At 39.7% G+C, this 24,786-nt stretch overlaps 1 protein-coding gene across 1 annotated transcript in view; it reads left to right on the top strand.

Annotated features, from left to right (window-relative positions):
* Slc26a3 (solute carrier family 26 member 3) overlaps nucleotides 1-20,462 on the top strand; it is a 34,703-nt gene extending 14,241 nt beyond the window's left edge. Inside the window, exons 7-21 of the mRNA XM_048415804.3 lie at nucleotides 690-842; nucleotides 1,308-1,390; nucleotides 4,283-4,430; nucleotides 4,531-4,644; nucleotides 4,758-4,835; nucleotides 7,930-8,025; nucleotides 9,478-9,584; nucleotides 11,089-11,158; nucleotides 11,253-11,345; nucleotides 12,690-12,785; nucleotides 13,339-13,572; nucleotides 14,502-14,556; nucleotides 17,579-17,721; nucleotides 17,831-17,896; nucleotides 20,040-20,462. Of these exons, the coding sequence (XP_048271761.1) occupies nucleotides 690-842; nucleotides 1,308-1,390; nucleotides 4,283-4,430; nucleotides 4,531-4,644; nucleotides 4,758-4,835; nucleotides 7,930-8,025; nucleotides 9,478-9,584; nucleotides 11,089-11,158; nucleotides 11,253-11,345; nucleotides 12,690-12,785; nucleotides 13,339-13,572; nucleotides 14,502-14,556; nucleotides 17,579-17,721; nucleotides 17,831-17,896; nucleotides 20,040-20,063 (1,560 nt within the window). The 3' untranslated portion in view covers nucleotides 20,064-20,462. The remainder of the gene's footprint in view (nucleotides 1-689; nucleotides 843-1,307; nucleotides 1,391-4,282; nucleotides 4,431-4,530; nucleotides 4,645-4,757; nucleotides 4,836-7,929; nucleotides 8,026-9,477; nucleotides 9,585-11,088; nucleotides 11,159-11,252; nucleotides 11,346-12,689; nucleotides 12,786-13,338; nucleotides 13,573-14,501; nucleotides 14,557-17,578; nucleotides 17,722-17,830; nucleotides 17,897-20,039) is intronic.
* The last annotated feature ends 4,324 nt before the right edge of the window (nucleotides 20,463-24,786 follow it).

Here is a 24,786-nt window from a genome sequence, read left to right as displayed (position 1 = left end):
TTGAGCTGTCTTGGGCATGTGAATATACTTCTTCAAGAAGTAGATTCTGCATAGTACAAGCATTTTCCATGTGACCCAGAGAAGGTCTGTACTTAAAAAGCAAACAAAAATGTTCAGAAACTAGAAATGACTCCTTGGACAGAACAGTAGCAAATTCTATGAAATAAAAAACTGTATTATTGCATAGTGTGAGTGAAACCTTAGATTTGGATTCAACTTCCAGCTCTGCAAACAAAACAAACAAAAGCCAACGAGACCTAGGGGCAAAGCAGATTGACTGCTCTTTGGAATGGTGAGGAAGGAGGAGAGGGAGTGGGGGGAGTGGGGGAAGCGGGAGGGTATTGGGAGGAGGGGAGGAAGTGGAAAGAGTGTTTTTGGATACTTGAATAAACAAGTCTAACGAGAAAAAAAAACATGAAAATACCCAATGGAATTTGATACTAGCTAAAGCTCTTTTAGACACATTCTCAAAGCAGTGTTTTCTGCTATGCTAGTTCACCCTCATTGTGTTTCCATGAGAGCCCCTGCAGGTTGAGGGCTCATGCATGGTATACAGCCACTGAACACAGAAAGGCTGTGGCTATGTGCCAGTCTTTTGCCTTAATATCTGCTTTAACCTGTTTGGAGAGAAATGTGTTTGAATTATGAATTCACACAGGACCTCAGTGCATCTGTGTTTCTAATGGTAGGTCCTGGAGTCAGTCTTCACGCAAATTGAGAAGACTAACATCGCAGACCTCGTGACATCTCTGATTATTCTCGTGGTTGTATTTGTTGTTAAAGAAATCAATCAGCGCTACAGAAACAAGCTCCCAATGCTTATCCCCATCGAGTTCATCATGGTATTGACTGTCATCAGAAAACTTCCATTCACAATCTAGTTTTAAGGAAAGAAAGGTTGCCATGAGACAGGCACTATCTCCCATTTCTGGGTTTAGTATGAATTTCTCTTCATCAGAATTGACCAGTTCCTTCCCACTATCTGTGTTTACTATTTCCAAGGCAGAAGCAGCAGCAGCTCCATAGACCCTTCAAGCAGCAGCTGTGGTGCACATGCAAATTAGAATCCAGGTCTAGGCTAGATGTTATTAATTTTTTGACCTTTTTATTATTTTTATCTATTTATTTGGGGTTGGGTATATGAGAAGGTCAGGGAAAAGCTTGCAGGAAGGAGTTCTACGAAGTGGATATCAGAAATCAGATTCAGATAGTCAGGTTTGGCAGCAAGCAGGTTTGGGGCAATGGCAGCGTTTTCAAAGTATGACTCTGAATTGCACCTCACATTTGGGCAATTTGGAACTTTGCAGACTGTAATTGCAACAGGAGTATCCTACGGCTGTAACTTTGAAGAGAGGTTTGGCGTGGCTGTGATTGGGAACCTGACTTCAGGGTAAGTGTATCGTCAATGCTGGCATCTTCCAGTACTCAGTAAAGAAAGCAACAATAGTTACAAGAATCATACAACCCCCTTGAGAAATCCTCTCTCTCTCTCTCTCTCTCTCTCTCTCTCTCTCTCTCTCTCATAGTAAAAAGAATACCAAGGTTCATGAGACTTAGGGTCTCCTTGTAGAAAAACTCACAAACCAGGCAGTCAAGGACTCAAAACAGTGAAAACTGTTGGTTCACCAGTTAGATCACTCACTACTCTTGCAGAGAACATAGCAGCCCACAACCACCTATTAGAATTCTACTTCCAGGGTATGTGACTTCCTTGTATGACCTCAGTGTATTCATTTGGTACATGCATGTACACACACACACACATGTGTGTGTGCACATGCACACACACATCTTTATAAAATAAAAAAGTGAAAATTATAAAAAGATCAAAAAGATAAATCACATAAAGAAGCATCAACTGAAAACAGTTTTCCTGAAAAACAATATGCAGTGTCTTGTTTGAGGTCACCCGAGTAAACTCCCAAGAAACACACAGAAGGCACACCAGCTGAGTAATCCAGGCAGCACACTCTGCCCTTCTTCTAGATCACACTCAGAGCAAAGCTAGAGAGATAACTCAACAAGAAGATGGGAATACAGGGATCTGAGAGTATATTCCTGTACACTTAGTGGACTGAGAGGGAGCATGGGTTTATGCTGTTTTCTTTCTCTAACCTCTAGCCACAGATAGTATTGGTGACTTTTGACTTACCAAGGGAAGTTGTTCTCCAGTTTAAAAAAAGAAAAAACAAAGATGATTTTCCTTTTTCTAGGCTTAATAAGTATTTGATATTTACATAAATTATGTATATAGTCACTATATCTATATCTACCTTAATATAGTTGAATTGTTTTGCTTTGTTTTTGTTTTTCAAGATAGGATTTTTTTGTACAGCTCTGGTTGTCCTGAAACTCACTCTGTAGACCAGGTTGGCCTCAAACTCACAGAGATACACCTGCTGGTTTTAAAGGCATGAGCTACCACAACCAAGCTTAGCTGAGTTCTTTTAAAAGCAGAAATATGCGTGACTTTTAAAATAACATATATTTATACAAATATACTTACATATATTTGTTGGCATATTTTCATATGTTCCACTTAATTAAAAACTCATTATTTTTATTTTTATTTATTTTTAGTTTAGTGAGAAATGAGCCTGAAAAAGTTTGTCTCTAGGCTTCTTCCCACTCTGCAATGTTCTAGTGATTGAACTTCACTTAAATGTCTTAGAGACATAAACCCCATCAGAAAATAAACAAATGCAAAAATCAAAGGGGAGTTTGTCAGAAGTAGAATGTTTTCAAAATAAATGATTAAACGAGATCACTGAGTGATAATTCTTATTTAGTAAATATATTAAATATGCATGCACTTATCCTACCAGGTGTGTGGGGCAGGGAAAATGCATCTCATGTTTATTAACCATGAATTCTCCAGACAGGCAGGGTGACCAAGTGCTCTAGCTCCAGAGTTCCTGAAGTTGACTTCAGAGATACCTCCTGTTCTGGGGCAAATTCACTAAACTGGTACCTCCATGCACTTGGCTATGAAAAGGTGCTAAAAATAGTAAAGATTCTGACAGTATTAAATGGGTTTGTGCATGTGGTATGTTAAGAGCACAACTTCTGCTTCAAGTTAACCATAACTACTTGCTGGCTACAAGGTACCTGATGTGTCTCGATACATTCCAATGCTTTTCTAAATGACCAAGCAAACATTTCAAATTTCTGTTGACTGCAAGTAGACCATTACTGAAGGTAATGGCTATTAACTCTTGCTAGTTTACTTCTAAAGGATATGCTATTTTAGAAATTATTTTTGTGGAGTCACTGAATGTGTGCAAACAACATGACCCAAGGGAAGTGGCTTGAAAGGGTAAAAGAACAACATGGAGGCTGTGTCATCTTACAGGCATAGTCAGCAGGCATGTTGTGTTTCATGGTATGCAGGTATCCCTGATATCAGGTTCATTTAAAAAACAAACAAACTAACTAACTAAGTTCCAATCCACCTTTCTAACTTTCATGGAATAATAATGCTTTATCAAGACTACAACCCAGTATTTATTATCAGAAACATAAAAGATGAAACAATAATTCAGACACAGTTTACTGGATCCAGTTATGCACTTCCAAAAAGTCTCAGGTCTGAAGCAGATGCTGACAGGATCTGAGCATTTTAGGACCTTGTTGTCTGAGACATAAAGCTTTTATAATACAACTGACAAATATATTGAACTGCCTGAGTATATGAGCATAGACATAGAAGTATCCCTTGTGAGGCATACTTGTCTCTGAAACACCTGCCACCTTAAACTGAAACTTGCTCTCTCCAGGTGTGGTGAGCACTATCAGTTCCCCACAGCACAGGGCACACTTAGGGCCCCCCTCTCGGGGTTGTCAATGAAAAGCTACTGTTACTAATGAATAGAAAGGTTTTGCTTTCCTTGTCCCAGAATTGTGTTTGCTCAAAGAACCTTCAGTCCTGGATAACTATTGAGGACACTGGGATTAATGCTCTTAAACCCATCATGACAACAGGTAGAATCTAAGACATTTGCCGAAAGGGGAAGTACATGTGATATTTGAGTACACTGGCAACATTGTATCCATCTTACCATTATTGTCAGACTGGATTTATAACATTTGTCAATCCAAACACCATTGCTTAATAATAGTAAAAAGGGAAATTCCAAACTTTTCAATGGAACCAAGTTCTTAAGGCCATATTTCAAAAAGGGACACAATTCAGCATAGATTGCTTCATCCATTTACTTAACAATGATCTTTTGAGTTTTTGAGTAAGTTGGTGGCATATCGTTTTGCTTGTTTTCAATTTCAGATTTCAGCCACCTATTACACCCAGTGTGAAAGTTTTTCAAGACACCATAGGAGACAGTTTTGGAATTGCGATTGTTAGCTTTGCAGTGGCCTTTTCAGTTGCTAGCGTCTATTCCCTCAAACACGATTATCCAATTGATGGCAATCAGGTAAGCCTAACTGGGTCTAATTCGGTACATAACATTTCACGCACCTAATATTTCCGAAAGTGACCATTTTAGGAAAAGCTTCTTCCTTTGCCTTCCACAGGAGTTGATTGCCTTTGGAATAAGCAACATATTCACTGGAGCATTCAGAGGATTTGCAGGGAGCACAGCCCTTTCCAGATCAGGGGTTCAGGAGAGTACAGGAGGCAAAACACAGGTATTCCAGCCCCCCCGCCCCCCCCCCCCGCAAGGCCAGCACAATGCTGATGACAGGAAACCCAAGCCCAATAGAAAGCAGCAGCTGCCACGAGAACTGTTTCGTCTTCACAGGTCGCAGGGCTCCTCTCGGCTGTCATCGTGCTTATTGTCATTGTTGCGATTGGATTTCTTCTGCAGCCACTACAAAAGGTAATTCTCTTCTCTTTTAGAGGGTAACGCCTCTCTCCTTGACGTGTTAAATCTAACTCTCAAATTCTAAAAACACAAACTATGCTAGGGAAAATGAGTTAATCACAAACTTTTAAATATACTCCTTAGTCAACACTGTATGGACCAAGATTTCCTTTCTCCTGGCAGCCTTTTATGAATGTCAGGAATGCAGATACCCAAACTGCTTTATCTCCTCTCCTCTCTGCGGGTGCATAGAGCAGAACATAATTAATGTTTAAGCAGGGAGGCACTCTGGCGCTGCAGTTTCAACCCAAATTGACTAAAGTGAAGATTTTCTTAAAGGGTGAGGTCATCAATCCCTCTATCTAACATAGAGAGTGGTGCTACCAGCTCCGCACCTGTTCTTGGGAGCACGCCCTGCAGCTCCAAGGAGTTTGGTTTGGCTCCAAAACCAACACTGTCAGCTTGTAGGATGGGAGTAAACAGTCAGACACAGAACTTACCTCTTGCCCTCAAGTTCCCTGCCTGTAACTGTTTGGGTTTCATTTAATACTTCTAAGTTGTCCCAGTGTCCTGGAAACCAGAGTTTCTGTGAAAACAGATTATGGTAAATACAAGTGCATTGCCCTACAGAAGTGGGCCAGCAGCCCTGTGACTGTCTTCCGATCTTATAAATGTGTGATTTGAGGTCAACGTCAGCCTCTCTGAACCTCAAGTCCTCCAGATGTAAAATGGAATGGAGTAGTACCTGCTATACTGAGTAGTTTTGACAGTAAGTGATGTAACACTCATGGAGACTTAGCCCAGGTCACTAAGATTATTAATAAAACTCATTAATATTATTATCCAAACATTCCATTATACTTCTGGCTGCAAAGGAACTAGAGATATGATTCAGTTCCCCAATATCTATTGTTAGCTATCATGTTGATTGATACCTGGAATGTATAGTCGCCTCCATCCCTAAGAACTGTATTGGCTGAACTGTCTCCAAACAATATAAAGCACTATTTGCTAAAACTGTGTCTTCCACACACTAAAATCCTTAGTTTCAAAATAAATGTCATGACAGAGGTCAAGACATCACCAGTAAAGAAATTTTTTAAAAAATTTATGCCTCAATAAAAACAAATTCACACACTCCTCTATATAGAGAAGAGGCCCCCATGGCTTCTTTCACGTGTAAATGTGGGTTCTACTGGCCACATCACTATGGAGACACTGAAGAAACAATCACTACTTAAATTCTCTCTCCCTTCTGAATAACTTGTACTCAAGGACCTTGTCTAGAATGTTAATTAAAGCAACCTCTGTAGAGAACCCAGGGGTCGATTCTGTACAGACCTGTCTGGAGCATCTTCAGGCTGCTGAAGTCACGACTCTGCGTCTTTTCCTCCTACAAAGTCAGAACCACCAGTAGCAATGGCTGTGCTGAACCCAAGTGCGCACAGACTCTAAAATCCTTCCCCACCTCACCTATGGCTTCTCTGTGCTCTTAGTGTACTCCTTACAAAGTATTCTACTGCATGTATGTTTCACCATAAGTTATTTCAAATTGTTTTTTCCATGGAACAATGCTGGGGGAAATGCCTAATAAAAAGTACAACGTCTCTAGCCAGACATTTGAATATTTTCTAAACTTCTACAAAACAAGGAAGCCTACTGTACAAAGTAGCCCTGTATACCGTTCGCCAGCCACTATGGAGACAACAACTCATATCTGTAGTACAATAACAAAACCAGGGCATTGACACTAGAAAAATACTACTAGGTACATTACCAATTTTATTCTATTCTCCCCATTTTTAGATGGTGTTCATTTGTACATACATTTTTTTAGTCTTTATCTTTTATGTGTTTTATCATTTTTGCCTGCGTGTATAACTGTGTACCACATGAATACAATGCCTGTGGAGGCCAGGAGAGGGCATCAGATCCTCCTGGAACCGGAATTACAGATGGTGGCAAGGCTCTCTGTAGGTGCTGAGAATCGAACCCAGGTCCTCTGGAAGAGCTGCCAGTGCTTTTAATCACTGACGCATCTCTCTAGCCTCCCTTTTAATGTGACTTCTTCTAAATGGTGACTTCTTCTCTCACAGTGAATCAAATAAACCGAGTAGATATTAAAATAAAAACTTAATTGGGAAGATTAAAAATACTTGGGCCAGTTAAACCATCTTCAAGACATGAAAATGAAAGCCCTGTCTGGTTTCCTTTGGTTGCTGTGCTTTCGTGGTGTGAAAATTTTCAGCACACAAATCACACACTGCTCTCAGAATTAAATCAGTTGAAGTGTAGGTAGGGAAGTGTCTGGCCACTGAGCTGGATTCAAATGATCCTGGATATATGTTACTTTTGTTGTTGTTGTTGTTTGCTGGAACCGCTCCCACAAGACTAATCACAGTATGTGAAACACCAAAAATGATGAGTTACGGTATGTGGCAGGCTGAGTTAACAATCCAAGATCTTCTTAGTGAATCCTCCGCTCAACGGTGTCAGTGCTGGAACTTTTAAAAGGTTATGTTGTGGGTTGTCACTCCTAGACTGGGAAATATAAATTCATTGGCTCGTCCACTCATTGAACGATTAATTATTAAGCCTCCTCTATATTCATATACTATAGTATGCTCTGGGAACAGAGACACTGTGGTCTAGGTGGTCTCAGAGCCTGCCTCAGGCCTTTGTTAACCATTCTTTAATCATTAGCTTCCTTTTATAAAACAACTTGATAGTTGTCATTACCAAAGGCAATCCACTATATCTTTGTGACAGGTTCGACCAACTTTGCTTGGGAACATGTTATTGAAGGGTTCACATGTAGGCCTTAAGATATACCTCTCTATCCAGGATATAGACTGCTGTAACTGCTGTAAGCTCATCTATGGCACACTCAAAAGATCTACTCAGCTCTTCTTACTGGAATGGGGACAGCCTCACGTAGGGAAACAAGTCAGAGCCACACCCTTTCATCGGGCACTACACACCAGAGAAGGGTGTGTCCTTTGATATACTTTGAGGCCTGCTAAGACACTTATCTGTAGCCTTCACCTTTGCTTCTATTTGGTTTATTTGATTAACTTAAAAGTACATCTGCTGTTTATGTCTTTCACAGTCCGTCTTGGCAGCTTTAGCACTTGGAAACTTAAAGGGAATGCTGATGCAGTTTGCCGAAATAGGCAGATTGTGGAAGAAGGACAAATATGATTGTGTAAGTAGCTACAATAGTATTTGAGAAAATGAGAAAACACAAATGGTAGTTTAATGCTGATGCAAAATGTATATATGGTAAGTGCTGTGAGATTTTGTGTTTAGTTATCTATTTGCAATAACCTTAGCTTATTTCCCATCTTGAAACTGCACACTCTATTGCTTATTACCTGGGATTTTTAACTTACAATGACAGTGGCATTATATGCTGAGATAATGCCTATAACCTCAGCACTCTGGAGACTGGGGCAGGGAGGGCATGAGCCTGAGTCCAGCCTGAGTTTCAAAATGAGCTCCTATTTTAATAATAATAATAACAAGGCTGAGGACATGGCTCCATGGTTAAGAATATTGAGTTCTAAGATCGGTTCCCAGCACCCATATTGGGTGACTCACAACCACCTGTAACTCAGTTTTGGGGGATTAGTTTTAGGGGTCTGTGGGCAATCAGACAGACAGGCACACACATGTTCATATGCACACAACCAAAAAAACTAAACATAAATAAATAAATAAATGGGTTCTTGGAAGTATAAAGTGCTTTCTAAAACACTAGTTTAGGGCTTTCCTTGATATGTCATTAAAGTTCTTATAGGTTATGTCAAACACCACAGAAGTCCTCTGAATTTTAGAGCACACGTTGCTTCTGTTCTTTTTTAAAATGATGTGTTAGTTTCCAGAGAACCAGAGGAGGGTGTAAATTCTGAACATTCCTTCTGGAATACCCATTCTTTTAGGGAAGTTTGTACTTGCTCTTAACATGCCAGAAAAGCAGACTTTATAATTTAATCAGGGTCAAAGTCTGAGTATAAAAATTCATGTTGACATACCCTATGGTACTACAAGAGCATAAAGTAATAAGCTGCATTCAGTTAGCTCGTGTTCCTGATAGATCACTGTGTGCTACTTTAACCCACTTTTAGCATGCTTGAGTTTTTGTAAAGATAATAGCTATTAATTAAATCAACACAACAAGCCTAAGATTAGTACAGGTTGTACCAGTTGATCTGCTGGGCTTTGCTTGGTTTTTTGTTTTGTTTTTTTTTTTTCAGTGCTGGGGATCAAACCAAGGGCCTACCACATGCTAGACTGGTGTTCTGCCTTTGTTTTATTCCAACCCTAATTTCCTAAGTTATAAGAGTGAACTATTCTGGAATTTTTGGTATGGCAACTCAGTCCCCTTTCTTCAACCTGTCCTCGGATGGGGTGGAAACGAGCACAGTCTCTAGAGCTTCTCTGTTGATTTGCTGGAGTTCCTGCGGCCCGGCTCTGAGCCAGCAGAAACGGAATGACCTTTTGAGATATATCTTTCTAGGCACTTTGTTCTCTGGACCCAGATAACAACTTCCAAGCACCGCCTTTGGCCCTAGACACTTCTGTTTTCTCTAGCTCTGGACCTACAACATTGTACTTCCTTACACTCCAGTGTGCCTGTTGCCTTCTCTTCTTACAGTTAATTTGGGTCATGACCTTCATCTTCGCCATTGTCCTGGGACTTGGATTAGGCCTGGCAGCAAGTGTGGCATTTCAGCTCCTAACTATTGTGTTCAGGACCCAATTGTAAGTTTTCCCTGAGCTCTGCACAACCTCAAAGGCTTTGGCCTGCCCTATTAGAAGAGCAAAAACAATTATCAGTGGCTAAGAGAAGAGTAATGTGTTTGATAGGCATGTGTATCTATCAAGATTGGCCATGAGGCAGAGGGATGGCTCAGTGGTTAAGAATATTTACTGCTCCAGCCTTGGACCCGGTTTTGATTTCCAGCACCCACAACAACTTTAGTTCCGGGGAACCAATGGCACCATCTAACCTCCTTGAACAGCAGGCATACAAGTAGTACACATACATTCATATAAGTGAAACATTCATACACATATATTAAAATAAGTAAATCTAAAAAAATTATTGTTAGCTGAGCAGTGGTGGCACACACCTTAAACCCCAGTACTTGGGAGGCAGAGGCAGGTGGATCTCCATGAGTTTGAGGCCAGCCTGGTCTACAAGAGCTAGTTCCAGGACAGCTAGGACTGTTACACAGAGAAACCTTGTCTCGGAAAAGAAACAAACAAAAATTATTGTTAAAAGACTGGCCTATAGCCTTCTCCAAGCCACCCCACCAAAAGTCTTGAAGAATAGTAGAATGGTCCAGAACTAAATTCCAGTCAAAGGAGGATACCTGCTGCTGACCTACCTTCTGCTTTGATACAGGTTCAAAGAATTAGCAAACACCCCTGAGTCTATGTTGCTCACCTGTGAACAAGATAGGATTCTGTACTAAACAGGTTTGGTGTTGCTGCCTTAGACCTGTTAAGCACAAAAATGAGACAGCCAAAACCCTGAGTTCTAAGGCAGTTGGGGGAGGGGTCTCCCTCTTCCTTTTCGGCTGAGACTGAGAACTTCTAAAAGACCCCAAGTACCAAAATTCTACAAAAATTTGTAATTCTTGTTTCTTAAAGCCATTCAGTTCAAGTGCTTTTGTGATTTTTAAGTCTTTGTCAGGTAATATCACCACCATGTGGTCACTCAGCCTAGCTGGAATGTATGGTGTAATTGCAAGAAAAGTAGGAATTGAGGGTTCTTAAACAGAAGTTGCTACTACAGTTAGAATTGTTTCTTCAGCATGGGACATACTAGCACGGGAACGCATCCTGTTGTTCTTCCTCTCTTTCGTACCTCGTATTCTTACCGAATTGGATTCCATATCTGAGTTCCATCAAATATAGAGACAAACTGAATGTTCACATGGGCAACTCATATTTTTTGTACAAGTCATCCTTATTCGTACAATTGAGTAGAACCCTACCTGCCATGGTCTTATGGGGTTGCTTGTAGACTGTGACGTAGTAGAGAAGAGTCACTGTTTACAAAGCCCTGGGACAAGCAGATAAGGTGTTTGAACCCCTGGGTCTCTAATGAAATGAAGATTCTCCTACCTTCCAACTTTGAAAAGGAAGCCTATATTAAAAAGCTAGAAAAACATCAGTGTTGGGCTTAACATATGAAAGAATGATTTACTTAGCATATGAAAGAATGATTTACTGGGTGGTGTTTTTTTTTTCCTTACAGTCCAAAATGTAGCACACTGGCCAATGTTGGAAGGAGCAACATCTACAAGAATAGAAAAAATTATGCTGATGTAAGAAAGACCCATTGTTGTCTTTGATGTTTTAAGATATTGTCAAATGAAGGCAGTAGGACACACCTAACCATATTACTTCTCTGTCTTGTAGGTGTATGAGCCAGAAGGAGTGAAAATTTTCAGATGTCCATCTCCAATCTACTTTGCAAACATTCGTTTCTTTAAGCAGAAACTTATTGACGCTGTAAGATTAAAAAAAAAGTCTGACTATCTGGGAGTGAAATGTGCTCCTTCCTTAACAAGAAGGTCATTGACTTCTTGTATGTTGATGCTGAACTGTGTGAATGTTTAGTCTGCACGTCCCAGAGTAGGTAAAACTATCTTAAAGGGATCTATTCATATGCTGGGAAATAAGTCTCTTCCCATGAATCTCAAGGTAGAAACCTATTTTTTAAATTTGCTTTGAAGTAAAAATATTTGCTCATGGCGCTAGGTAGCTGGTTTTTAATACATTGTCTTGGGATAGCAGCCCAGAAACGACAGGGAAACATTTAACATTTGACTGCATCACTAAGGAGATTCAGAATAGTGGTTGTACATGGATAACTGACAGTCAGCACTTAGCATTCAGGAAAGGAAGCCAAGGGTCAACCTTTTAAAATTAAGAGACCAAAGCTCCCTTTTAATCCCAGCACTCAGGAGACAAAGGCAGGCAGATCTCAATGAGTTCAAAGCCAGCCTGGTCAACTAGTCAATAGAATGAGTTCCAGGATAGACAGAGCCACATAGTGAGACTCAAAAGACTGAACAGAAAACAAACAAATGTTTAGTATTCATTCTTAAAACACACCTTTAACCTACTTTGTGCCCAATTATAATGATTAATTTAAGAAGCCCCAAACTGCATATCAGAACTATAAAATTGTACTGGAATACACCTTTAAAAAATTTAATCACACACCAGGCGGTGGTGGAGCAAGCCTTCAATCCCAGCACTCAGGAGGCAGAGGCAGGCGGAACTCTGTGAGTTCAAGGCCAGTCTGGTCAACAGAGCAAGTTCCAGGACAACCAGGGCCATCACACAAAAAAAAAACCCTGTCTTTAAAAAAGCTATATATATATATATATATATATATATATATATATATATATATATAATGTAATCATATAAGCTTTAATAGAAGTCTTTTTGGGTGCCACCTATACCTGACAAAAAGAAAATTAGGAAAATAAGTGCCCTAGGAGTTTGATTGCCCCCACAACACAACACACACACACACACACACACACACACTATATCAAATAAAATTTAAAACTATTTACAGATAATTTGTGGGTAAATTATGAACATTTTTGAAATTTGGTAATTGCATGCAGACTAAGCAAACCATATCCCTGATTCAGCATCGTTGCTGGTATTGTTTCTAAAATGTTATATCAATTTTATTTTAAAACATTTTATCTCAATTATTCCTGTGTCCAGAACCTCCAGTAACTCCAAGCTAACCATTATTATCATTAAGTAGCAAGATGATTTGTAAGTAGCAGGATGCTCAATTCCTCTGTAACACAGTAATTGGATTTTCAGGTTGGCTTTAGCCCACTTCGAATTCTACGCAAACGCAATAAAGCTTTGAAGAAAATCCGAAAGCTGCAGAAACAAGGCCTGATACAAGTGACACCTGTAAGTTTCTGACCACATTTCCATGTGTTTTGTATAAAAACCTTTTAGTAAAGCACAATTCAAAGTCTTGGTCCCATTACTTTAAATGAAATGCTAGATAAACACATTCCATGTGTTAATTAGTGTCATATTTATTGAATTTATTTATATATGTAGTGTGTGCGTGTGTGCGTGTGTGTGTGTGTGTGTGTGTGTGTGTGTGTGTGTGTGTGTGTACATACATGTGGAAGACAAAGTACAACATTTAGGAGTTGGTTTTCTCCTTCTTTTCACCATGTGAGCCCCAGGGATTGAATTTAGGTCCAAAGGCCTCGTGGCCAGCTCACTTACCTCTGAGCCAGTCTTAATGCCATTTTTTGAATGGCATCTTTGAGAACTTCCTTAAAAGGAATTTCGTTTTTCTTGAGAAGAGTATCAAAAACAAAAAGTATGAAGCATCTACAGATCCTGTTGCTGACCCAACTTGAATCCAAGTTCCGGACACTCCTGCTTATCCATGACATCTACAGCTTTTCAGTCAGAATCGTTACATGTTACAACCCCTCTCTTGCAGAAAGGGTTCATATACACTTCTGATGGCTTTAAAGACTCTGACGAAGAATTGGACAACAACCAGATAGAAGAGCTGGATCAGCCAATCAACACCACGGACCTGCCCTTCGAGATAGACTGGAATGCCGATCTCCCTCTCAACATCACCGTCCCTAAAGTCAGCCTCCACAGCCTCATCCTCGATTTTTCAGCAGTGTCCTTCCTTGACGTCTCCTCAATGAGGGGTCTCAAAACGGTAATTTGTGTTTTCTTGATGGAATCAATGAAGCATTTACTAATGACAAAAGTTGTATGTATGAAAGAAAATATACACACATACATCACACACACAAAATGCACATCATACATACATACACACATGACCACATGCACACATATAAGCATGTACATACACATACATACACCACAGACAACACACGTGTGCGCAAGCGCACACACACACACTGGCATTTGTTTTTTGCCTGTACACCAGGACCTTGAGTCTTTCTTTGCTCCTCGGCACTAGACACATCCAGCCTCTATCTATGGCATGGGAACAATGGACCAATTTGTGTGTTGTTTTTATATGAGTAGAAAGTTCTAGCTGGTCCAAGTGGGGCACGCCTTTAGTCTAAGCACTCAAGAGGTAGAGGAAGGAGGATCTCTGTGAGTTTGAGGCAGCCCGGTTCACAGAGTGAGTTCCAGGACAGCCAGAGCTACACAGAGAAACCCTGTGAAAAGCTAATGAAAAAGAAAAAAAGAAAAAAATGGGAGAGTTCCAGTCATTTCCATAGAACATACTGTGCTGAAACTGAGTCAGAGATGATCTTGTGAGTGAGAGAACATTTTCTTATCCTTTTCTGAAACTGTATCAGAGATGATCTTGTGAGTGAGAGAACATTTTCTTATCCTTTTCTGAAACTGAATCAGAGATGATCTTGTGAGTGAGAGAACATTTTCTTATCCTTTTCTGAAAAATGTTTCATTTCTTACTGAGAATGACTTTTCCCTTTGGGATTTTGCTTATTTTTTTTATCATGCAGCCCTGTTTTTAACTTTAGTGTGTCCTTATTGTCTATTTCTAAACTATAAATGGTTTTGAAAATAATCACTCATAAGCTACTGTAATAGTTTGTAACAATTGAAAACTTTTCCCTAAAATAGATCTACCTTCTGTTTTAACAGATTTTACAAGAATTTATTAGGATCAAGGTAGATGTATACATTGTGGGAACAGACGGTAAGTCTATTTATTTATTATTTTAAGACAATATCTTGCTATGTAGTTCAGGTTGGCCTCAGCCTCCCAAGTGCTGATATTATAGGCATGTGCCATTGTGCCTGGTTAAAGGCATAGCAATGTTTTCTTTTTCTGTCAGTGCTGGAGATGGAACCAGGACCTCATACAAGAGCCCTAGCCCAGATTCTTTTGATTGTATTTAGTGATCAGACAGTCACCTAAGGCTCACAGTCAATGTAGGCAGGCCAAAGAACAGGTATGACACGTGATCCACAAAGAAGGAAACTGAAGCCGGGTGGTGGTGGCGCACGCCTTTAATCCCAGCACTTGGGAGGCAGAGGCAGGCAGGTCTCTGTGAGTTCAAGGCCAGCCTGGTCTACTGTAAGAGCTAGTTCCAGGACAGGCTCCAAAGATACAAAGAAACCCTGTCTCAAAAAACAAAACAAAAAAAAAAGAAGGAAACTGAATTCCAGTTAAGTCAATAAAAATCCCCATGGAAACCACAGGCTTATGTTTTGCTGTTAATGTGTAATTAAATGAATTTTATGATTTGGGTCCTCATTTCATGGGTGTAGCAAATGACTGAGTGTGTGAACTACTTTTCACTCTGAACTTGCTGGGAACATTTCTGTCTCCTCTCCCTTGTATTCTTCAGCCATAACAACCTGTCTTTGGCTTCCCTTTGCTGGTAAGGCCATTCTTTCCAAAGGTATCCAAGGCTGATACTTAATTTACCAAGACTAAAGGCCTGTTCTGAAGCCTGCTTGAGTATATGACCTTAAAACTCTTCCTACTTGACTTCTGAGCCCATTCTTTTAATGTCTCTCTCCTTTCTCATAACAACACAGTTTCCCCTTACAGCGACTCTCTGAAGCCTAGTATTTGTCTTTCCCCATGCTTCTACCACTGTGATTTCATGAACTATTGCTAACTAATCTCCTCCATACTCACGTCAAATGTATCCATATGTTAAGGAATCCTCACACTGTATCTCCAGCCCAAATCATAGCCGAGAAACATATATAGATTGTCTGGATGTCTCCCAGCCACCTGGAACACATGTTCGGTTTATATGACCTCTCTCTTCCTGCCCTTTCCAATCTCCATCGTAGCATTATTGAATCATTGCACCCTGTTTCTCTGTGTAGATCACCAGAACCAGCTTTAATTTCTCCCTCTCCCCTTCACTTCACAGTCTGTGAGTCACCAGGTCTAGAGATATTTCTTCTTAAATTAATCTGTCCTGCCTGATGGTGGTGGTGCATGCTTTGAATCCCAGCACTCATGAGGCAGAGGCAGGCAGAACTCTGTGAGTTTGAGGACAGCCTGATGTACAGAGTTAGTTTCAGGACAGCTAGGGCTGTTACACAGAGAAACCTGTCTCGAAAAACCAAAAAAATTCTGTCTGTCCCTGGTTTCATAGTCTAATTTTGAATTCTTATTCGCTCTTACCTCAGCCATCAGAAAGACCTAGTTGGTGTGTTTATCCATCCCTAGAATCTAATAATCATCTAATAATCTGACTAAAAAAATCTTTTAATATTTTTTCCAGCAGTAACCAAAAATTTCTCCAGGCAGAGCACTGGACCTGGAGCTGCAAGGTTCACACACACCATGTTGTCCCACAGTTCCATCAGGGTTCCCACTTGCTTATCTTCCTAATCCCTGTCTCTTGCCTTAGAAAATGGCATGAGTACCTATCACATGCCAGACACCATTTTAAACAAGGAAACAAATTCCTGTCTTCGTGGAGTTCAGTCTCATGAGAAAGCCATATCATAATCAAATGAAGCCAGGACTGTGACACTTGAGCGAGACATCCTGAAATTTGGAAGTAGATCTTGACAATACCTCAGCAAATAGCATTTTAGGGGGACATAACAAACAGTTCACAGAAACTGACATCTTTCCTGGCTCCCACCCCTAAAAGCTACAGACATATTCTAGTTTCAAGGGTTTATTATAATTAAAAATACTCCATCAATCTCAGTAACCTGTTAATTTCCTGGAGGACTTTATTCCCATCGGCCTCTGCTGCCTGGTGATGCTGACATCACCTTCCTTCCTGTTCTCCCTTGCTCTTTCAGGGACCCTGTCTGTTAAAAGCTTTCTATGAACTTCCACACCATCATCCATCATTTTTCTTTCTTTTTCTCCACCTCTGTCTAAATTCTAAGCACTGTAACATGCCTTAGCTCCGCAGTTCTCCGTGATGCTCACCAAGAGGAAATAGCCTTCTCCTGCTACCAGAAATTCTATAGTCCACATCCTACACTGTCACTGATTTACCAGAACAATGTGAGGACCTACTGTGTGCTGGTTGTTGTATTTAAAACTAAGAAAATTTCAAAATGGGGGAAACTAGACTGTTCCTTCTCCCCACTGCCTTACTTCTCTTGTCAGTAGTACAGTTATGTATAAAGTCTTTGTGGGTGAGATTCAAGTCCAATTTACCTTTTTACTGCTTAGCAGGAGCTTTGCACATAATAGATATAAGGTCATATTTGCTTGAGTGATCTGTGCAAACAAATGTTGGCTAGTGCCTATCAGTGTGGGATTTCTCAAAGAAAACGGGGAAAGTAATGTGAGAAGCTAAGGAAGATGTTTTACACAGCCCAGCAGCTTGAGAAAATGGGCTTCAGTTAAGGCACCAGTAGATAATCAATCTGACAGTCAAACCTCAGCAAAACACACACAGGTCTATTTCCTTTTTTTTTCTAATTAGAACACAGGTTTTTAGTAACAGCTACACTTACTGCAATCACTAAGTAGGGAAACTAACTCAGTAAGCCCGTGCATGATTAAAAGTGCAACCATTTCTTATGGGAGTCACTTGAGGTTTTCTCGCTGAACCTTTTCCTCATTCCTTCCACATGAGGGCATTAAATGTGTGAAAGATACACAAGTTACATGGCTGGATCCCAGTCAGCCCTGGGTCAATGAAATATACACTTTCAAATGGGCTTTTAAATTAGCAGTTTCATGAGGATACCAAGTAATACAGTGTCTTTTCTTTCTTCAGATGATTTCATTGACAAACTTGTTCGGTGTGCATTTTTTGATGATGAAGTCACAGACTCAATATTTTTCTTAACAATCCATGACGCTGTTCTACATATTTTGATGAAGAAGGACTGCGGCACTTCAAAGTTTAATCCCAGTCAGGTACAGGTGCTTTGATGACATTCACAGTTGTAACTAATCACCAATACTCACGTATGCCCTCTAAATTCAAATATTGATCCCTGATCCCTATTTTCACTCTTTTTCTCAGGAAAAAGAAATGAAATTTGACTTTACCGTAAACACAAATGGAGGATTACGTAATCGAGAATGTCAGGTATGGTTCTTCAACAGATTTATCTTCATCCAAACTTCACAGCAAATACACACACACACATATGTGTGTGTGTGTGTGTGTGTGTGTGTGTGTGTGTGTGTGTGCGTGTGTGTGTGTGTGTGTTTATATGGGCTTGTGAATAGTTCATCACGTAAGGTGCTTGTTGCCAAACCTGACAACCCAAATCTCCTCATGATGGAAGGAAAGAACCAACTTTCACTGGCCAGACTTTACATGCACACAATGTTTTACACGCACACGCATGCACACACATACAATTTTAAGTAGTAGTGTTACTCCCATCATCTGTAGAAAATCTAATACCTGCTTAAGCCTCTGTACATCATCCTTGGAAACTGAAGCAATGCTGCCTAATTTCATGGGGAAGTTTGATGAAATACAAACTCAGATGAGAAGAAAGGAAGGAAGGAAGGAAAGAAGGGAGAGACAGAAAGAAAAAGGGAAAAAAGAGGGAAATAACGAGTTAATGTCACTTTGAGCACATCTCCTTCAGTTTTCAAAGTTGAAATAGAATTCTCAAACCGGATCTTAGTCTATCCTTCTGATCTCATGAGGCAGGAGAGCATTGCTCTGTCTGTCCATCAAAGCCTGGAAATAGTAGAGCACCCTCAGACATACAGGTACATAGAAGTCCCTAGAACAGTGGTTAGCTCAACATAAAAGTTAAGTTCCTTTCTTTTCTCACTAGAATGAGTTGCCGATTATTTAACTGGATAGCTCCAATTAATTCTAGAACATTCATTTCTAATATATTCAGTCTGTTAAAGCAATGTCTATAGTATAGACAAAGTGACTTCTATTGTAGGCCCAGGACATGGTAGGTTACTACATTATTTTAAATCCTTAGGACAACATACAAACGAGGGTGTTGATAAACAGACTCAGAGAACGTAGCTAAATTGTGTATGGTCACACACTGAATGGCAGCAATGGAACTTGACCTAAGAACTGATGCTGGCGAGTCCTGAGTCCTGCGCCACCATAGTAGACCAGTTAAAGACTGACCGAGGTCTCTGAAGAAGAATCTAATGACTGTCATCAAGTACAGGAGGGAGCTGGTGGTATTTCCTCAGAACAGCAAACAGGAATGCAGATTAGACACAAATCAGGGTATAGGGTCAGATAACCCAAGGCGTGATAGCAAAGAGTAAAGGTGAAGTGGAAGTGCACTAGAGAGAGCAGAACAGAGCAGGTCACACCCAGGTTAGCTTCAGAACTGTCACCAAGCACTAAGGGATAAAGTCTAAGAATAGTTCTTAAACCAGAACAGAGTCAGCACGATATGTACCTTGGCTTCCTATATTGAAAAAAATTAAAATTTAACACCAGCTCCTGGGTTTGCTTAGAGGAAAATAAAACAACAGCTGTGGATAGGCCACCAGCTGTGGGGTAAAATCAGAATGTGAAGGCTGAGAGACGGCTCAGTGTGTAAAGGCACTAGCTGTCAAGCCTGATGACCTAAGTTCGATTCCCAGAACCACATGGTGGGAGAACCAACTGTGTCAACTTGTCCTCTGACCTCCACATATACAGTATGTCATGCCTCTCTCCTCATCAATGCAATAAGTAAATAACTAGATAAATGAGAAAGAAGATGCCTGACTGGTATCCAAGGCTTCTTGGAGCTTGGGTGACCCAAAACAAATATAAAGACATACACTGTTACAACATATTGTATTGTTACTTTGCTTAAGCTACAAATAGGTCTTTGAAACAGAGGCAAATTAAGCAAGTCAATCAATGCAATGGATCCATGCTAACTAAGCAGCAACAGAAGGTCATTGAAGATCTTTTTTTTTTTTTTTATGCTGATGACTCAGAAAGAACACTGGCAGTTCTTCCAGAGGTCTGGGGTTCAATTTCCAACAGCGACATGGCAGCTCAAAGTCATCTGTATCCCAAGTCCAAGAGGACTCAATGTTCTCTTCTGGCTTCTGCAGGCATCGGGCATGCATAAGATTTATTTATACACATACGTTCAGGCAAAACAGCCAATACATAAAATAAATTATTTTAAAAGATAAATAAATATTGGCAACTGTTAGGTTCTAGATCCAAAGAAAGAAATGCTGAAAAGGGAACTCAACAAATTATTTAAAACAAAAACTATGCTTTCTTCCAGGTACCAGTTGAAACGAGATTCTAATCAAGATACAACTCAGAAGAATTCTCATCTGTCATATTAACAACTTTATACCTAGAAAGTTATTGCTAAGTTCATACATTGTATGAAGGATATTTTTATTTGACAGAATTATGTTTCAAACTTTGGAACGAGATTGTTCTAGCATGGTATATTTTTCACATATCTAGTAAAAAATTATGTACATATTCCTAATTTTCTGCCTTGTAGACTTAACAAAGGTAGAAAGTATTTTATATGTATTTTTGTAGCGTAAACAGATTCCTATCCCAGTCATTATCTTCATGCACAATGTTTTATGGTGTGTTTACACCACTGCTTTGACTCTAATTTATACAGGTCATACTAATATATCTCTATTTTAAACAATTAAACTGTACAGGTGTGTGCTATTTTACTAAATTTATTGGCCTTCTGAAGCACGTTTGCTGTGGGTCTCTTCGAGTGCTGTGGCAACACTGCATGGGAATCTTTCAACAGAACTTGGTAATAGAACTTTTTTTTGACCAGATTTTTATTATTATCACCCCAGTGTTTAACGCTTCTAACTCATCTAGATCCAGACACACTCGTTCTCATACTATACACGAAAGCATTATGTAAATGGCTCTCAAGGCAATTCCTTACTTCCCTTCCTGGTATGAAAACTATATAAGATAATGGGGGCTATACAATGACAAAGCAAGAAGGTAAAGAGATGGAAGCAAAGTCATTGCTTCCCAGCCTCACTGGGAGAGAAGCCAATAGGAAAAGTTTTGTTTGTAACTCAAGGGCAGGGGAGGAGTTGTTGAGCTTTGTGTTGCAGAGTGAGATTCAGTGTCTTTGTGGCCTTGTTCTTGTGGCCAAATGTGCACTTACTCACATGACACTTGGAAAATAAACAGCAGCAGCAGCACACAACTCAGTGCCCTCAAGTAAACACCAAAATATACTGTGAATGGGAAAGCTGATCCCATTGTTTTAGACTGGACACGTATCGTCAAATACGAGCTCATCCTTACCTGAGACCACCCAGAAAGGCTCATCTATTAGACTTAAAGTACAGAAAGGCAGCGTAAAGTTATTTAAATAGTGACCTTACCTAAAGACAAGAGAAATGGCACTTTCAGTGTTCTTTCAGCTTTCTGAATCATGATTACCTAATAGGACTTGTGCAGGTCTAGGATGAACACACACATACACACACACACACATACACACACACACACACCTCTGTAAATCTCAGGATAAGAGCGTTCCTTCCCAGGAGCTGATTTAAGTGGAGATGGGCAAAAGACTCAAATTCATATTGCAGTTGTATTATCCCAGGCAACGACACTCCCTACATTCTTGCTATGGAAATCAGAGAGCGGGCAGTCCTGGTGTCCTTGGTGCCCTTAATCACAACACAGTTAACCTTAACATCCTAACAGGCTCAATGAATTCATTCTCAATTGTTTTTCACTTCAGAGTGGTTTGGAGGAATGGGGATTTGTGGTCCTCTGCCTTGACTTGTCTGCTTCATGGCCAATACTGAAACTAGTACAGACATCCAACCCCTGGTCAGAGAGCATAAAACATTGTGCTGGCAGAGATAAAAACCAAACTTCAAGAAAGCAGAGCAACATTGAAAAGGAAACTAAAGAGCTAGTGACAGATATACTATTCAAATTAAGAAATTAACTGAAGCTAATACCTGCCAAAATTAAGATTTAGCTTTGATAAACGTTGTTGCCTGACAGTTGTACATCACTTACAAATAAATGCCTGACTCACTAAATGGATGAACAGAAAAAGGGAGAATTCCTTTTTTTTTTTTTTGATAGCATCTCCATGAATTTCATCATGTTGAAACTGCCCTGAAGATTCCATTTTTCATCTTTTCTCCTCTGTGAATGATGACTCTATTTTTCCAGATCCAAAGAAAAAAACAAAACAAAATCTGTCAGGAACTCCTGGCTAGAACCCACACAACATAAAATAATTTAATTCTCAAAACAGCCCTTACATAGTGAAGACTCTTGGGGTCAGGTGTGTTCATGGCCTCACACACACTGCTGCTGTAATTGTTAGGGTTTGTTTAGTTTCAGTTTTTTGAGATGGGGACTCATGCATTCTAGGCTAGTCTGGAACTGTGTGGCCAGGGTAACCTCCACCTCCTGATTCTCTTGAATCTCCCAAGCACTGGGACTAAGGGAGCGCACTTCCTTTCCCTCACCCCAGCTCAGCTTCACATTTTAGGAAAGCAAATTAAAACAAGATCCAAAGAGGACAGGTGATATAGCTGCAGGAATTGTCAGGAATTCTGTGTAGTCTACACTATGCAGTTTTTAGTTTAGGTTCTAAGAAACATTCCCAAAAGAAATTAAAAAATGCCTAAAAACTGATTACAGGTAGGGCTTAACTCAGAAATAGTATAGGTGCATGCTGTTTCTTCCAAAGTTACTAATTTAACATTGTACAATTAAACACAACTTTCAAAGCTATTATGAATTGTACTTTTTTTTATAATTTTAGGTTATTTATAATTTTCATCTTTTTAATCTAGTAATTCAACTTTAAAAAACATTTTTATGTAGGTGTGTTTTGGCTGCATTACATCTATGCCATGAGAAGGCATCAGATTCTTTGGGACTGGAATTATGGAATTAAACCTGAGTCCTCTGGAAGAGCAGCCAGTGATCTTTAACTGAGCAATTTCTTCAGCCTTGGTAATTAATTTTTAAGGGTGAATTTTTTTTTCTGACCACTATATCTTGAAAACAAGTATTTACAAAAATCTTTGAATTAGAATGTAAGCTTCTGTGGACTGGAGACATGGTTCAGTGGTTAAGAGCACTGGCTGCTCTTCCAAAGTATCCAGGTTCAATTCTCAGCACCCACATGGCAGCTCACAACTGTAACTCCAGTTTCAAGGGACCCAACACCCTCACAACAGACATACATGCAGGCAAAACACAAATGCACATTAAAGTTAAAAAAGAAAAAAAAAAAGGATCTAAGCTGCTGACGAACAGGGACCATATCTACTTTGTGAATCTTTATGCAGCCACCTCTAAAGGTGTTTGCTTTCCTGTAGGCATGCACTGTATGTACACACACACCCAGTCCTCAAGTTACCCAAGTAATAACTGCAAGGCTACCATCATCCTTAGTACAATTATAACACCCTGACTGGTCTCTGCTTCCATCTTTGCCTCACCAGTCTTTCCCTAACATACAGTCAGAATAATCAATCCTTTTATAAAGGAGCTAGGTTGTCCTACTTGGGACACCCCATTTGGGATGTCACAAAGGCTTTTCATGTAATCAGAATTAGGTCCTTATTGCTAATAACTTTGTCTTGAATATGTTAAGTCTTGGGGGCAAAACCGATGGGTTTGTGAATGCTAGCCATGTTCTACCTGAGACAATTTATTCTACTCATCTACTACTAAAATGTTAGGCAAGTCTTTTACTTAACTGCAGTTTGTAAAGCTCGGCTCCCACTCAATGTGACTTTCACCTTAACTCAAATGCCACCTTTTCAATGCCATTCCCACTAAAGCTACAAACTACCCAATTATGCTAACTGGTTTCCCCACAGGATTCTGACAAACATCTAATATGGTACATAAATTATACTTCTGATTGGCAGTCTCTAAAGACAGTGCATCCCAAGCACTTACTACTACCCCGCAATAGCTCAGTATAAAATTATTGAATATAGTTTACGAAATACATTTAGCGAGGATCAGGATGCTGACTAGGTCACAGAGCCTATTTAGTTGTCAGAGTTGTAACTAAAACTAGGTGCTGGTCCAAGTTAACGACTCATCAGGGGCGTGACACCAATGTCTGTGGTGGAAGTGGGGGACAGCAGGATGACACGGGACCTTGACCTTCTCCAAAAGGTTCTGCCCACGTGTGAGAACTCAACCGTGACGTGTTTGCTACAATCCTGTCATTCTGATGCCTGAAAACAAAGGGGATGACAGTGAAACTTGAGAATTAGTATGTACTTAAAGGTTCTCCAAAAAGTGCTCTCTTCAATGAGGGAAAACTGAAGGGGTTTTAAAAGTCAAGTCAGTTTTTACCAGAAGTGCTTCAGAATGTTACCTGGCTTATGGAGCACTCCTCTCTTAGGCTTAGTACAGCCAGCATTGCTTTATTAGATTGTACAACTACCCTAATAAGCACATTCTGCTTGGTTTCTAGGTTTATAACATTATAAGTCAGTGGATAAAAATAAATTCACTTCAATCAGAATAGAGTATGTTTGAGTATGACTGTGTCAAACTTCCTTTAATATCAATCTGATAATTTGATGACCAATTGCTTGTTTTAGGTATTCACAATTATTACATACTCTTGATATTATCTAAAACAGAAATGTAGGCCTATTTGTAAAAACCTGTATGACTCTCTTTAAGCAGTTCTGTGCCTCACACAGTCGCTACTTAAGAATTATAAAAATGCTCCAATTTTTCTATTTATATTTCCAATGTATCAGACTAGTATGTACACAATTTTAAACAAGTAGCTTTTACAGGGAAAATGAGAACTCTTTATAATCTTAAAAATGGATCTTTTCCCAAATACTAAAGCACTCACAAACTCTAAACAAATACCCCAAAGAAGTAACACCAGCCAACTTTTTGGTTATAAGCATTTAGAACTGAATCTAATTTTACCGTGGCGCTGTGGAAAGCTCAGCAGTCTCCCAAACATGTCACCATTGGGTAAAAACTCATCTCAGCAAAACAGT

Source organism: Myodes glareolus, chromosome 11 (assembly GCF_982192425.1).
Source record: "Myodes glareolus chromosome 11, mMyoGla1.1, whole genome shotgun sequence".
NCBI lineage: Eukaryota > Metazoa > Chordata > Mammalia > Rodentia > Cricetidae > Myodes > Myodes glareolus.
The sequence above is the reverse complement of the archived record's forward strand: the minus strand, read 5'-3'. Positions and strand labels throughout refer to the sequence as shown.